This window comes from Helicoverpa armigera, chromosome 26 (assembly GCF_030705265.1).
Source record: "Helicoverpa armigera isolate CAAS_96S chromosome 26, ASM3070526v1, whole genome shotgun sequence".
NCBI lineage: Eukaryota > Metazoa > Arthropoda > Insecta > Lepidoptera > Noctuidae > Helicoverpa > Helicoverpa armigera.
Window position 1 is genome coordinate 5,121,442 of NC_087145.1, and position 13,943 is coordinate 5,135,384.

At 38.0% G+C, this 13,943-nt stretch overlaps 2 protein-coding genes across 2 annotated transcripts in view; one reads left to right on the top strand and one right to left on the bottom strand.

Moving 5' to 3' along the window:
* Positions 1 to 26: 26 nt before the first annotated feature.
* Positions 27 to 13,504, bottom strand: LOC110372410 (LIM domain and actin-binding protein 1). Its single transcript, XM_064041784.1, has 17 exons — positions 13,349 to 13,504; positions 10,733 to 10,908; positions 10,188 to 10,357; positions 9,730 to 9,830; positions 9,328 to 9,399; positions 8,750 to 8,912; positions 6,600 to 6,697; positions 6,086 to 6,261; positions 5,694 to 5,751; positions 4,651 to 4,806; positions 4,246 to 4,352; positions 3,747 to 3,902; positions 3,068 to 3,233; positions 2,489 to 2,655; positions 1,914 to 2,062; positions 1,434 to 1,515; positions 27 to 907 (listed from the first exon to the last, which is right to left on the bottom strand). Exons 1-17 carry the CDS (start codon positions 13,374 to 13,376, stop codon positions 905 to 907), a joined length of 2,028 nt encoding a protein of 675 aa, XP_063897854.1. The 5' UTR covers positions 13,377 to 13,504; the 3' UTR covers positions 27 to 904.
* LOC110375042 (filamin-A) overlaps positions 11,370 to 13,943 on the top strand; it is a 307,158-nt gene continuing 304,584 nt past the window's right edge. Inside the window, exon 1 of the mRNA XM_064041774.1 lies at positions 11,370 to 11,380. The gene's annotated coding sequence lies outside the window, so the exon portion shown is untranslated. The remainder of the gene's footprint in view (positions 11,381 to 13,943) is intronic.

A 13,943-nucleotide genomic window follows, 5' to 3' on the forward strand; every position in this document is an offset into this window, starting at 1 on the left:
AGAAATTATAGAAATGAAAACAGGAATGAAAATTTTGTCATTTAATCATTTCCTTACTCTCGAATAATATAAAAATCGGCAAAACTTTTTAAGTACAAACAAATAAATACAGAGAATCCAATATTCAGTCACATAATAAAAATTACCTAAAATACAATTCAAGATGTATCAATTAATATAAACATGCGATATTATGAACAATAGTAATAATTATTAAATAATACGAGATTAATAGAACATTGAGATGGCACAGAGAGATTAAATTATAACTATATTCTGGCAAGACAGAGTACAGGGTTGCCAGTTGAAAAAATCACAACACGTGATCGGCAAGGACGACACTTATAAATAAAAAGTTTAAGAAAAAAATAAACTAGAGTAAATAAGATAAATAAAGAATTCCTCATAAATAAGATATAAATGGTATATCTTACTGAGTATTCTGATAATTCTCTCTACATTAACATGTGACTAAGCTTACAACATAAAATGTTTCCACATATTTTATGTAACATTATAAATAGATATTAAATTAAATGATTTTCATGAAAAATACGAAAATGAATACGTTTTGAACAATACTCTAAAAAACATCATAAATTGATTTATCTAAAAAACGAGATTCGACTATAAAACTCTGTACCTATATATTTTTTCTAAAACACTCATTTTGTAAATTGCAGGTTCTAAGGCACTTTTTTGTATTAAAATGCATTCTCTATCAGTCGTGTTATCCAAATGTAAATAAATATGTCTACTCTAGAGAATATCCGTCAATTTGTCAATAGACTACAACCAATACTTATGAACTACAATAAAATAGTTGGCAAGTAGTTATTATAGGAGACTTTACAACGATAATGTTAATAATGCTTTGGTTGGTGTGGTAGTTAACTCGAGGCGGTCACTGTGGACAAAAGAAAAATATATCTAAATATATCTATAAAAGAACATATCTGCAAGTCATTTTTGTAGTACATATTTTATAACTTAGTAAAGTTAATATTATCACCGCAATTTTTTTGAAATTCGATGATTCTTATAAAGGAATCCGAAATGCATGTGCGGTAGACTGCACATCAGTGGTAACTGTCATGCACCTTCATCATCATCATCATCAGCCTATCGCAGTCCACTGCTGGACATAGGCCTCTCCAAGTGCACGCCACTGAGATCGATTTTCGGCTGCTCGCATCCAGCGCCTGCCAGCCGCCTTGTGCAAGTCATGCACCTTAACTCAATAGTAATAAGTACGATTTTCTTATAAAACTGTTACCACTGACCTGAAGTTGACTGTACTCGCATTCGCATTACTTCCAAATTACTGCGTCAATTATACTTTTAGTTTCTAATGTACAGAACAAGATTTGTGTGGGACAAAATTATGAACATAATTTTACAGAAAAGATGAAATGCATAATAATTGAACTTACCACAAATCTGTTGACTTTGGGCACGAAGGTTTTCGTTACATTCGTCTGCGTCACGTTCATACTCTCGAATTTCTGACGCAAGCTGCGAACAACACGTATATTATTATTCAAACCGCCTACTGTTTTTACAGACCTGACTGCATTATGACAAAAAACACGAATTAAATAAATTGTAGGGTAGCACAATTTTGCAATCACTTTTTTTATAAAACTCTGTTAAAAATGTCATAGCTAATTACAGAGCACAATTTTGAAAGGTCTTTTTAATTAAAAACTCTGTTGAGGAATTAAATGAGGCCGAAAACATTGTAAATACATTTAGCAACAATATGATTAAAAATAAACAATCTGACATACTAATTAGGCATTAAATATTTGCCAAGTTCCAAAACATTCCAAACATTCCAAAAACTATACAATTACTTATTCAAATAAAGTATACTATCTAAAAAAATAAAAAGCTAGGCAGATGAGGGTTACCTCTTGGCAGTTTCGAGCTGTGACTCTCCGTCGTCATCGTTGTCGGCGTGTCGCTCGATGACGACGCTGGAGGGGGAGCGTTGCGGCTCGGACTCCGACCAGTGCTCGAAGCGGTCGCGGAAACTCTTCGTGCGGGCTAGCTGTTGCGCCTGAAAGTAAGGTAAAGGTAAATACGCGTTGGTATATAAAGTTACATTCAATATTAAGAACATTTAAAGGAGCTCGAGTCATTTTGGACCCTATATTTTTTTATATTGTTCAAAAGTAATGAAACTTTTTGACTACTTTATTTTATCCTATGGTAGCCAAGTTTGATTCTATTTCGAATAGGTTCCATGACTGCTAAATGATAAACAATATTAAAATTGTCATTTTTAAATACTATAAAAAACTATCGTTTCCATTGGAATCTTATTTGGCTGCCAAGAGCTTTCTATTAAGGTATCACTCTTCCACGTTGGACATTGCACAATTTAAGCATTTTTATATTAAAATATTAAAACAAAATCTCCTTATTAATTCAATGATAAAGTAAGGGTATATAACAAAGCTCAGAAAACTCAGCTCTAACATACCTGTTTAAGCGCCTCATCCCTCTGCCGCGCTTCCAGGTAGACCCTGCGCCTCTCATCCTCGCTGTCCTCCTCATATTCCTCCTCTGAGGAGTACTCCTCGGAGGACTCCCCCTGGTGGTTGTTCTCGCCGGGAGGGGGAGGGGTGAACCTCTTCAGGGGCTTGGGGCCTGGGGAAGGAAGGAAACAGAAGATATAATATGGACGTACATTTATTTGGTCTTAAAAGACGATTATTAGATAAGTACCTAGTTATAAACTTTTGTGAGTGCGAACTAAAAACGAAGAGCTCGTGGCTAAGTCAAAGTCGGATAGATCGATTATAAGGTTAAGCAACGCTTGGCGCGGTCGATCTGTGGATGAGTCTTGCCATGGCGAGTTCTCCCGTGTTTCGGAAGGCACGATAAACGGTCCCGACTGTCATTGAACATTTTTGGCAGTCGTTCCGGGTAGCCAGAAACTAGAAAGTCTGACAACCAATCTTAGCACATGTGGCACATTGATACTCAGCTGCATCCGGTTAGACTGGAAGCCGACTCCAACACAGTGAGAAAGAGGCTAGGTAGACGATGATGTCAGTACCTTGGCTATCATCAGGCTTGTTCTGCTGGTGCTCGAGCTGGCGGAAGACGGAGATCATGCGCTGCGCGGTGTGCCTGGCTGCTGCCACGCTGGTGTCGGTGGCCGCCTCCTCTGCCCGCACCACGCTGGGCTCGTGGTAGATCTCAGGAGATGGGGACTTAGCACGCTACGGAATAGAGAAAAAGAAATATAACTTTTTCTTCTAAAAAAGTACATACATCATTTAAATGACACAGAACCTGATCATTGGCCACGGCGGCTGTTCTCACATAAAGAGATTAGCCAGCAGCGCAGGACATATTATAGTGCACAAGCATTTGCGCAGACACAGGTGCACTCACTATTCCATCACTCTCATTACCCGATGGGGCGGCAATCCGACACCACCGGAGAGAGATCACAAGCAGGACCAACATTAACGTGCTCTCCGATGTACGGGTGAATCAATCACCAACTTCCAGACTTCGGGCTGCTTTGTGGAAGTTTCTAAAACCCACAAAGTGTTTTCATCCCGACCCGGGAGTCGAACCCGAGACCTCGTGCTCAGCAGCCACACTTGCGACAACTAGATCAACGAGACAGTCTAATTACAGATTACCTAAAAAGCAATTATTCAGATTTCTGATTGACCTACATCCACCGCTTACAATATGTATGTATATGTATTAGTCAACAATACCTGTGTCTGCCTAGGCGGCGTCATGCGGAACTCCTTGCGCTCGCTCTTGGGCTGGTAGGTCTCGAAGAACTTGAACCGGTCTGAAATGTCAGACGTCTCGATCTTGACGTCTTCTAACTTGTCGGCAGCACGGACCACGTCTTTGGGGATGAATGGCTGTGGAAGTAATTAGAGATTTATTTCAGAAAAAAGATTCTTTGGGTAGTTAGGGGAAAGACAGCTTAATTAAAGGCTTATTGATTGCTGACATGGCACTTGTCGCAATAAAATATAAATAATGTTCATACCAGAAGAAGCTTTTTTCACAAAAAGATAGAAATAAGCAACTATTTGTCAGAATGTCTATACTCGTTGTCGTTTTTTGTATGATTATTTGATCTTGCTAACTTCAAGGTGTACCAGTCTGATTTGAAAATTCTTTCCGGGTATGCGAAGTAGTCTCGAGTTAAACCAGTAATGGATTCTAGTCTAGTGATGGTATGAATTTTACTATACTCACGATCTCCTTGCGCTTGGGCACGTCGGATGGGGGTGGGGAGGTGGGGGGCAGATTCTTGGCGTTCGCGTCCAGCTCCAAGAAGATGGAGCGAGACTTCTTGCCGATACCTGGACACAACACAGACTATTATTAACGAAAAGAGCACATATTATAATATCAATTAGTTGTTTGGCAATTAGTTGATAGCATGTGTAGGGTTAGTAACAAAATACCTGAACAATAAAGTTCCCCATATATTACCGTCACCTACAGATCATATCTTGAGAATAACAACAGTCGCTTTTCGCTTTTGCAGTTAAGATTTTAGTTTTCAAGTATTTTATAATTATGGATCTATTAACTCACTTTTTCTGAATGCACATAACATAATAGACTAACACATTTATTTTGATGTTTTTCACGTACCTTCATTAAAAAGCGCTCTATCATCAATCTCCCGGTTCTTGGGCGGTTGGTTCTCATCGTTGAAGAGCTCTCCGTTTTCAAAGCGCTGTTTGATAGCGCGAGCCTTCTCCGCGTTCAGGTCCAATTCACGGGAAATCTTATCTGCTGACGTTACTCCTGAAATATTGCAAAAATATAATTTAAGTAAGATTTTATCTATTTATTTAATTATTAGCTGTTTTCCTTCCCCGAGGTGCTGGTTTCATCTGCACCTCGGGGAATCGGCTTCTCGTACACGGACAAAATATAGCTTTTGTGACTGGGCAATTATCTAGCTTACCAACAGTGAAAGAATTTTTGAAATAAATTCAATGATTTATGTTCATGATAAAATAATAATATGTTATACAAAAGTATATACAAAAGTAAGTCTTTCCTAGCCAGTTAGAATAACGAGATATAGACTGATTGTGTAGCAAAAATGTTTTTATGCTTCAACGGTAGTAAAGAAAGCCCCAAGAATGTATGAAGATGTGGAATGATGCTTATGTGTTGTGTGCAAGTATAATAACAGACTGAGACAATAGACTGAACAGATTGAGCGAAATGACAGAAGAAATTCATTATGTTATGTATCAAATCAACTAACTACAGACGGCAATGTGCTATGAACAAGTTACCTTCAGTTTCAGAAGCCATTTCGTTTTCGTTGAAATTAGAAGTGTCTAAAATAAATATTGTTATCGTTATTTTTTGTCGTATTCTTTGTAAATGTTTGGCAACTGACTCTTATTGGGTAATTTATTTTGTTCGCTTCATTATAAGTTTTGATAATTTTTTTTTGTTTCACTGGTACGAAAATGTTGTGTTGTAAAGGAATACAAAAGTAGACATTAATTCAAAAACACTGTTACTTAGCAGCGATAGAGTATTTCTTGATACGCTTAGTTGGCTTAATTTTTTGTTAATTATAAAAATATTTATGTTCTTTATTGACATCTCGGATAAAATTATTTAAAAAATTATTTATTTTGTAAACAAAATTATTTAAAAATATATCTTACCTTGTTCGCTCTGCAGCACTGACTGTTCATACATCTCCTTGATTTTAGCTTGTTTGCCCTGAAACAATGACATCATGGTTAGAGAGCTTTTCTTATTAATACAAATAATGGCCGAATATTCGACAGTTCCTTAAATGTTACTTTAGTTTTATTGATATAAAAATTGAGAATTAAAATCTTCTGCCCGGACCTGCACCATTTTTGCCCAACCATGGACAAAACAGTCAGTTCTTGCCCAGCAGTGGGCTACACTCACCATGAACAGCCTGCTGCGTATGTTCTGTATCTCCTGCTTCCTCTCGCGATGTCTCTCGGAGGAGGAGTGCTGGCCGGTCTCGAACTTGCCCACGATACACTTAGTACATTGTTGGCCAGCAGTGGGCTACACTCACCATGAACAGCCTGCTGCGTATGTTCTGTATCTCCTGCTTCCTCTCGCGATGTCTCTCGGAGGAGGAGTGCTGGCCGGTCTCGAACTTGCCCACGATCTCGCTCATGTTGCAGAATGAGACTGGTTGCTCGCGGCTGGCGGTGTGCTTGTACGATTTCTTTAGTACTGAGTCTTCGTCTGTTAAGTGTAGAATGGAATTAACCGCCGTACTCAATATTCTATTTAAAGGAGATAGGTAAGATATTGGCAATATTTAATTCATGTGTCGTGGTGGCAAGCTACATGATGCTAGCGTACGCTACGTACACACGAATACTGCAATATCGAAGCCGGGACTGATTGTTACAGAGTATGGTTTAGTCCGACTAATCATTTTAATTCAGATTTAATTATTATTGGACCTAAATTACTGACAGGACACTTCTTACCAAATAAACCATGTGATATTACCTACCTCTATAAAACATAGATAGAAGATATGCTCTGAGTACCAAAATAAAAGTGTGTAATCTCACCATCCTCATCATCCTCAGGCTCGCTGGAGCTGTGCTCGACCGGCACGCCGTTCAGGTAGTCGTCCGATACGCCCACGTCCATGCCCTTCGCTTTGAACCTAAAAAAAATATTTATTGTAGGTACAAGTCCAAAGTCAAATGTTTTTATTTCAAACTAGCTTCTGCCAGCGGTTTCACCCGCATCCCGTGGGAACTACATCCCGTGCCGGGATAAAAAGTAGCCTATAGCCTTCCTCGATAAATGGGCTATCTAACACTGAATTGAGAAATGAATTGAGAAATTGAGAAAGAAATTTTCAAATCGGACCAGTAGTTTCTGAGATTAGCGCGTGCAAACAAACAAACTCTTCAGCTTTATAATATTAGTATAGATAGGCTTTTGCAGGCTCCTATGAAACGTCACAAAGTGATATGATATACAAGTTACCGGTAGCCAGAAAGAGATAACCAGAATAAAATTTACAAAAACACACTAAACTCGTTTCGTCGTCAGGTCAAATACACAAAGGGACAATATTCCAAAAAGTGTGATGATAGGTTTAGTAGCGCATAAGAAATCCGATTGCACTATGATAAAGCAGAACAGGTTGAACTTCTTTAATAACTACAGAGATACACATGGCTATCTTTCACATCTTTTTTCACGAGTATTGAAGGGCAGAATTCCAAAATGTAATATTTTATTGAATTTATTTTCAATTTTTTAATACCTGTGCATTATTCCCAAAAGTTCCAGACAACTAGACCACACAAAAAACTTCCAGACAAATCTTCACCACATAAAATTCACGTTATCACGTCAAACAGTTTATAAAAATAATTTCTAAACTAATTTCTCGTTCGACTTTCACGGCACGCCGTGTAAAATGTGATAGCCATCAGTTTCTTAGTAATTACCAAATTAATGTTAACTTAAAAACATGGGATTTTCATCCTTATCTCGAAGTGGTAAGGTGTAGGAGAGATGTAAAATAGTTTGCCGACAAAAAACCCTATGAAACATGTTGGGTTACTGAAAAAATGCTGTTGAGTGGAATTGAAGTATTCGAGAGGTTTAGAATACATTGCTTGGTTGGGTGTATCTTATATTAGGTACAATATAAGGTTAAACTTTTGTTTTGTTAACTAAGATGATTATTATTATTTATAGTTTTCACATAATTACATTGGACATTAAACGTAATTTTATTTTTACATGTAATGAGGAGAAATTAATTTCATCCAGAAAAAAATACTCTTTTTGGCGTTTGAAGTCGTGCAAATCGATCTAAATGAAATGTATTATCAAGACAAAATTGTTACCTATTTTTTATGCACGCCAAATAGTTTCTTCACAAATACCTACCAAGGTTTAAAAAGTCCCCTAAAATTCAGTCTGACATTAAAATATAACAATATTTCGTAATATAGCCATCAATGTACACATTACATATGGTAACACTCGCTACTAAGTACCGGCCGCCGTTCTCATGCGCAACAAAAATAGACCAGCTAGTCTGCGCTGACGCAAGTGGACTGAGTATACAGGGAGTGAATCATTTTGATACTTTATTATTATATTTTCTATATTTGAGAGTTTTTGGCGGTTTTGGTTGCAGGTGCAAATTGGTTGCTGGAGTGGTCTGTATTTTTAAAGTGCAATTACAGTTCAAACGTATTTAATTAACTCTGCGAGTTTTTATAATATAAAAGTCAAGCCGGTTAAAATTTTTTTTTATTAGGCTTTTACTATGGAATGGTAGTGCTAAAACCGTGAATACATAATTTAATCCGAACAGAAGTGAATTAACATTTATATATTTGTTTGTTTCGCTTATGTAATTAATGTAAAGGTAGCACTGGAAGTATGTTCCTCAGAACGTGGGTATAACCGTGAGACACTACATGTTAAAAAGTATAGCAAAACTAAGAACAACTCCACGCATCCGGATAAAAAGCTCATTGATAAATGGGCAATATTAAATCACTGAAATGATTTTTCCAAATCGGTCTAGTAGTGCCTGAGTTTAGTGCGTTTAAACAAACACCCTTAGCCGTACAATATAAATAATCCGTGCTTTTGTCCTATTGTTCTATTTTTTTCTTGTTGGATGTATTCTGTGCGTAACTGTGTTCATAAACGAATAAGTTAATAAATATAGACAACTTACTTGGCAAGTTTGGACAGTATGGCGGCGGTTTTCTCCCTGGGCACGCGAGGTTCCTGGGGCAGGGGCTCTTCGGGAGACTTGGCCTTGCGCTCGAACACCTCGAACCTGGACTTCACGTCCAGCTGGGAGAGCTCCTCCAAGCCAAGGTCTGGTTTGTCTGATGCTGTGGAGAGAAATCAGACGTGAATATCTCATTTATTTTTAACTATATAGTTTCCGACAGCGGTTTCACTTCGAAATTAAATAATAATCATTTATTTGTTAATATGGGACATTACATAAATTATACTTCCTATCCCCGGATAAAACATGTCACTCAGGGATAGTGTAGCTTCCCAACAGTGAAAGTTTTTTTTCAAATTGGTTCAGTATAATTTCAAAGCTAACAAAAGGTTTAAGCAAAAAAATATGTACTTAATGTAATATTAGATATTATTTTATTACTTTATTTGTAAATATTGATTTATCAATATTAGTATATTCTAATATTAGAGTATTTTTTTGGTACTTTTTATAGTAGCCGCCAAAATATTTTATATAGCGCCATCTATTGGCATAAATATAAAACTATAACATACCTCTAACGACATCTGGCGGCAACTCGACCGGATTGCTCTCGCAGATGATCATCTGGTGCTTTTTGGGGGCAGCTGCTGCGAAAAATTGTAAAAGCTCAGTTTTGTATGCCTTTGGGAGTTTTCAGGTAATCTTGAAGGGTAACTCAAACACTTTGGTAGAGTATACTTGTGCCTTTTAGGCTACGCCGTATATTATCTAAATAGGTTTTCCGGTTTTATTCTAGATGAAATAAACAAATATGTACTCTAATTTACTACTCATATTCATTAAAAATTATGGGTTCTAATGAAACCACCTAACCGGGTCTCCAGGATATGTCAAACCTCGGAAGATTTCGTACAATTACTAAACATTCTTTATATCCTTTCAATTTACTTTATTTGAGGAGTATGAGTATTTACCGTCAGTGACGTCATCGTCATCCACAGGTTTGGGCTCGAACAGTTGCTTGAAGTGCGGCTTGCAGTACAGCGTCGTGTGGTCACTCTGGTAAGTCTCCACTCTGTGTACAAAACACAATAATAAATATTTAATTTATTTTGTAGCGACAAGCCACAAATTTACTTCCTCTGCATTTAAAGCTAGGACAGATAAACCAAGACCTAGCAAGACCTTTCTCATAAATCAGTGGGTTGGTGAAACGCGCAAATTGCGTTATTTTTTAGTGCAAGACTACGTTACGGGTTATGGGTAGTCAGAAGCCAGAAAGTCTGACAACCAGACTTGCTAACTAGGTTGAGGAGTTCAGATAGGCAGACGCTTCATGTAAAACACTGGTACTCAGCTGCATCCAGTTAGACTGGAAGCCAACATAGTTGGGAATAGCCTCGAGAGATGATGACGAACAAAGCATACTAACGTGAGCTGCTTATTGCACTGGGTGCACCGGAAGCACTCCTTGTGCCAGACCCTCCTCTCGGCCTTGATCCTCTCCATGGCATACACGGGACGCGAACACTTCTCGCAGTGGGGGGCTGCATCAGCGTCAGCAGCCTTCATCTTCTTGAACAGCTTCTCTGAACTTTTTGACTGGAAATAACGAAGAGAAATGATAAAATGAGGAAATGGTATGTCGTTTGGACATGGGTTAAATACAATGCTGCAAGGTAAAATTCAGATTTTCAATCTGGTGGTAAAGCTTTTTGGGGGTCTAGTACATAATAAGGTACATTATTGGTCCGAAACATAAGCACATGTGGTAAAGGTTTCATAAATTTTATGGAGAATTCTGTCACGATAGGATTAGCAGACAGAAAGCTCCCTAAAGGGCTCTTACTGAATTTAGCTACCACTGTAATTATGGGTACTGTACTTATTTTCAGGAGCCCTTTACATCCCAGAACCCTAGTAACTATGACCAACACCAACATTTTCGCCAAAAATCAAAATTTTAAAGACACCTACCACCGATATGGTCCCTTCATCCTTATGCCGTCTGGACTTGGTCTTCTTCTTGACCGTCCTCTGCTCGGAGACCTGGACCTCCTGGTAACTCCTCTGGACCCTCGACTCCGACTGGATGAGGGACTGGGAGGACTCCATCGTCGCTGATGCCGTAGCTAGAGCCATTGCTTTGTGCTCTGCGAAAGAAAATTAGTGATAAGTATTTTTTTAAGGACTGGTTGTCTGATGTTAGTCTGTTATAGAAGCATCGTTTAAAACAGGCCACCTGGGAAAGGGATTATTTGAAACCGATGCAGTTCTAGGAAATTATTTATATGTTTGTAAAAAGAGGTCCACGTTTCAGTTTCTTTCCGGTTCTTCTCCGTAAAGTCAACTTTTTCGAAACCATGCTACGTTAGCTTGTTAGAGCCTGCACTAACTGCCTCGTTGGTCTAGCTGTCGCAAGTGCGGCTGCTGAGCACGAGGTCTCGGGTTCGATTCCCGAGTCGGGCCGAAATCGCTTTGTGGGTTTTAGAAGACTTTCACAAAGCAGCCCGGAGCCTGGAAGCTGGTGATTGATACACCCGTGCATCGGAGAGCACGTAAATGTCGGTCCTGCGCCTGATCTCTCTCCGGTCGTGTCGGATTACCGTCCCATCGGGCTATGAGAGTTAAGGAATAGTGAGTGCACCTGTGTCTGCGCAAATGCTAGTGCACTATAATATGTCCTGCGTAGTTGGCTAATCTCCTTACATGAGAACAGCCGCCGAAGCCGATAATCGGCTAGGAGGACATCATCATCATCAGAGCCTGCAAAAGCCTATTTGATTTGAAATAAAAACATTCGACTCGAAAATTTCAAATTTTACTTTTTTTGAGATATTAAACACAAAATAAAAAAGTAGACTTAAATTATTAATTACACGTATTAACAGTAATGAGTGTAATGACTAAGCAACAATGGTTTTTAACAAGATGCTAATTTACAAAAGTATGATTACTTTAAGATGGTAAGCTAAAAGAGTGCTATAAAAACTCATAAATATTCAAATCGACAATGAGTAATGTTAAGAGAAAGTTGGAGTACCGCCTTTTTATTTATTTTTAGCGAAATACATTAGCGTTTCTTAGTAATTATGCTTTGGAAATAGACCTTAACTAATGGCATTGTTAACCTTAACTTTGGCTGGTTTTGGCAATGAGGTTACGCGTTTTTTGCGAAAGATTTTTTATCCTACGACTGGTGGTTATGATCAGGAATTTGCAAATATGGATTTACAATACTCAGATCTCGGGCACAATGTATCCAAACAAGGATACATTCAAAATAAGGAATTGTTATCACCTGCTAAGTTCATCGGAATTTCTTTAGAGATATTTAAATATAAAATTATGTCGGGACTTGCTTCTTACTAAGTTGTTAAGATGCCTACAGTTATGACTGTAAAATAATCCAAAGAGATTTTAAAGGCCCTAACTGTTCCGAACAAACCCAATAAAAGCCATCCTTTTGAAGATGTAAAGCTAAACACTTTGCCGTGCAAGCTCCGATACGGATTGCCACTTCTTCCTGACGCGAGGAGTAGTTAAGAAAGGCCAATTGTGTCAAGGAGTTGAGCTAACTGCAGCCAGGGCACGTACTGGTTCGCTTTGCAGCTGAAAATCCCTTTGGCTTATTTCTAAACGCTCTTGGTATATAATCTGACTTATTTGTCTTTTTGTGAAAGCTAAGAAAGATAAATTATTGGCACAAGCCAGAAGAAAGATAAATTATTTACATACACATAGGAATAAAAAACATAGAGATAACAAAAGGTTGCGCCAAATAGGTCCAGTTCAAAACTATAGTTTTGTCCGCGATTTTTGCAACTCCCTTGGGGCAGGCCAGCAGTGGATTTACATATGTACAAACTACCGGTAACTCTATTGCCATTATATTTACTTCACAAAAATAATTGCTAATCGCCACCAATAAAACGGTAGCGGACATGCAATTCACACGTCACTTATCGCGATAACATACGGAATTAAAAACATAATAAATCTGGGAATCTAATTAATTCATTTGCTGTAGGACGCTTCGGAGCGAGACGGCAGTTTCTAATGCCCCATCGCGAAGACACGCGATCGTCGGCCATCCGTCAGCGAGTGTGATTATTGTGATTAAGTACCTCTAGTTAGCATTGTGGTCGTTTTTGGAGATTTCTCTAACACATTGTCATTTTTAAGATTGTCAGCAACTGTGAACTGTCGATTCGATAGGCAAATCTACCAGTATTCAGTATTTAAATAGGTATACTATGATTTGGGAATATAAAGGCCAGTCAGGCAGTAGGTGAAATGTTTGAAGAATACTAAAAATAAACACAGAATATTCGATGTGAACTAGCCATATTTGCTACAGGATTTCCTGTTACAATACAGTAAGGCTTGGGTTATACAAAAGTGTACCTAACTACATGTGTAATTGTTGAACATAATGTAAATTAATTCATCATCAATCTAACAAACTAAAAACATCTATCAAATAAGACAAACACTTTTTAAACATTAAATTAACTTATACATGATGTAAATATCGGGCACCAAGAACTTTCTAACACCTCTTAGGACCCTAAATTAATTGCACTAATTTACCAAAAGACACTGGAGCCATGATGAGCATTGTCGTTCCGTTTCACACAATAACACAACCACTGACACTGAATACCTAACAGGCAATAAACACTTATTACAGTTTTTTTCAACAAATTCCTTTCTAACTTGCTCTCTCGAACGCTTTCGTGTTACTGAGAGTATTCCACCAAAACATATGATATTTATACGAGAGTGAGAAGATTTTTAACATATTGATTCATCTGATGATGATGAATGATGACCCATAGGGTGGTAGGCGGTTGTGGGTGAGGGTTGCATCAGTCACTCCACGTAGGGATGTGACGAAGCAAAGGGTAGTGGGTGATCTTGAAAATCTTCAATTTGATATGAAAAAGCCTTTTGTGGAAGTGGATCCATGGACTGGAAACCCGAAATAATGCAGCATGTTGCGTAAAGAAGGTACCTTACTAATGTTATTATCAGCCAACATTCTGACTAACTAAAGGATACACCTTGAAGTGTCATAGATGTTAGGTACGGTTTCTTTAAGCAAAAGTCATTCATATGTCTCTCTCATTTCCTGACCAGTGATTAGGATCTTAACAGAACAAGCTCAGGGGCTAAATATAAAGTA

Excerpts from the sequence above, each read along its gene's own strand:
- LOC110372410 (XM_064041784.1), bottom strand. The coding sequence starts at position 13,376 with ATGCTCATCATGGCTCCAGTGTCTTTTG. Across the intron at positions 9,831-10,187 it reads CAGTGCAATAAGCAGCTCAC|AGTGGAGACTTACCAGAGTG; the intron begins GTTAGTATGCTT and ends TTTTGTACACAG. Across the intron at positions 3,234-3,746 it reads CGCCGCCTAGGCAGACACAG|CGTGCTAAGTCCCCATCTCC; the intron begins GTATTGTTGACT and ends TCTATTCCGTAG.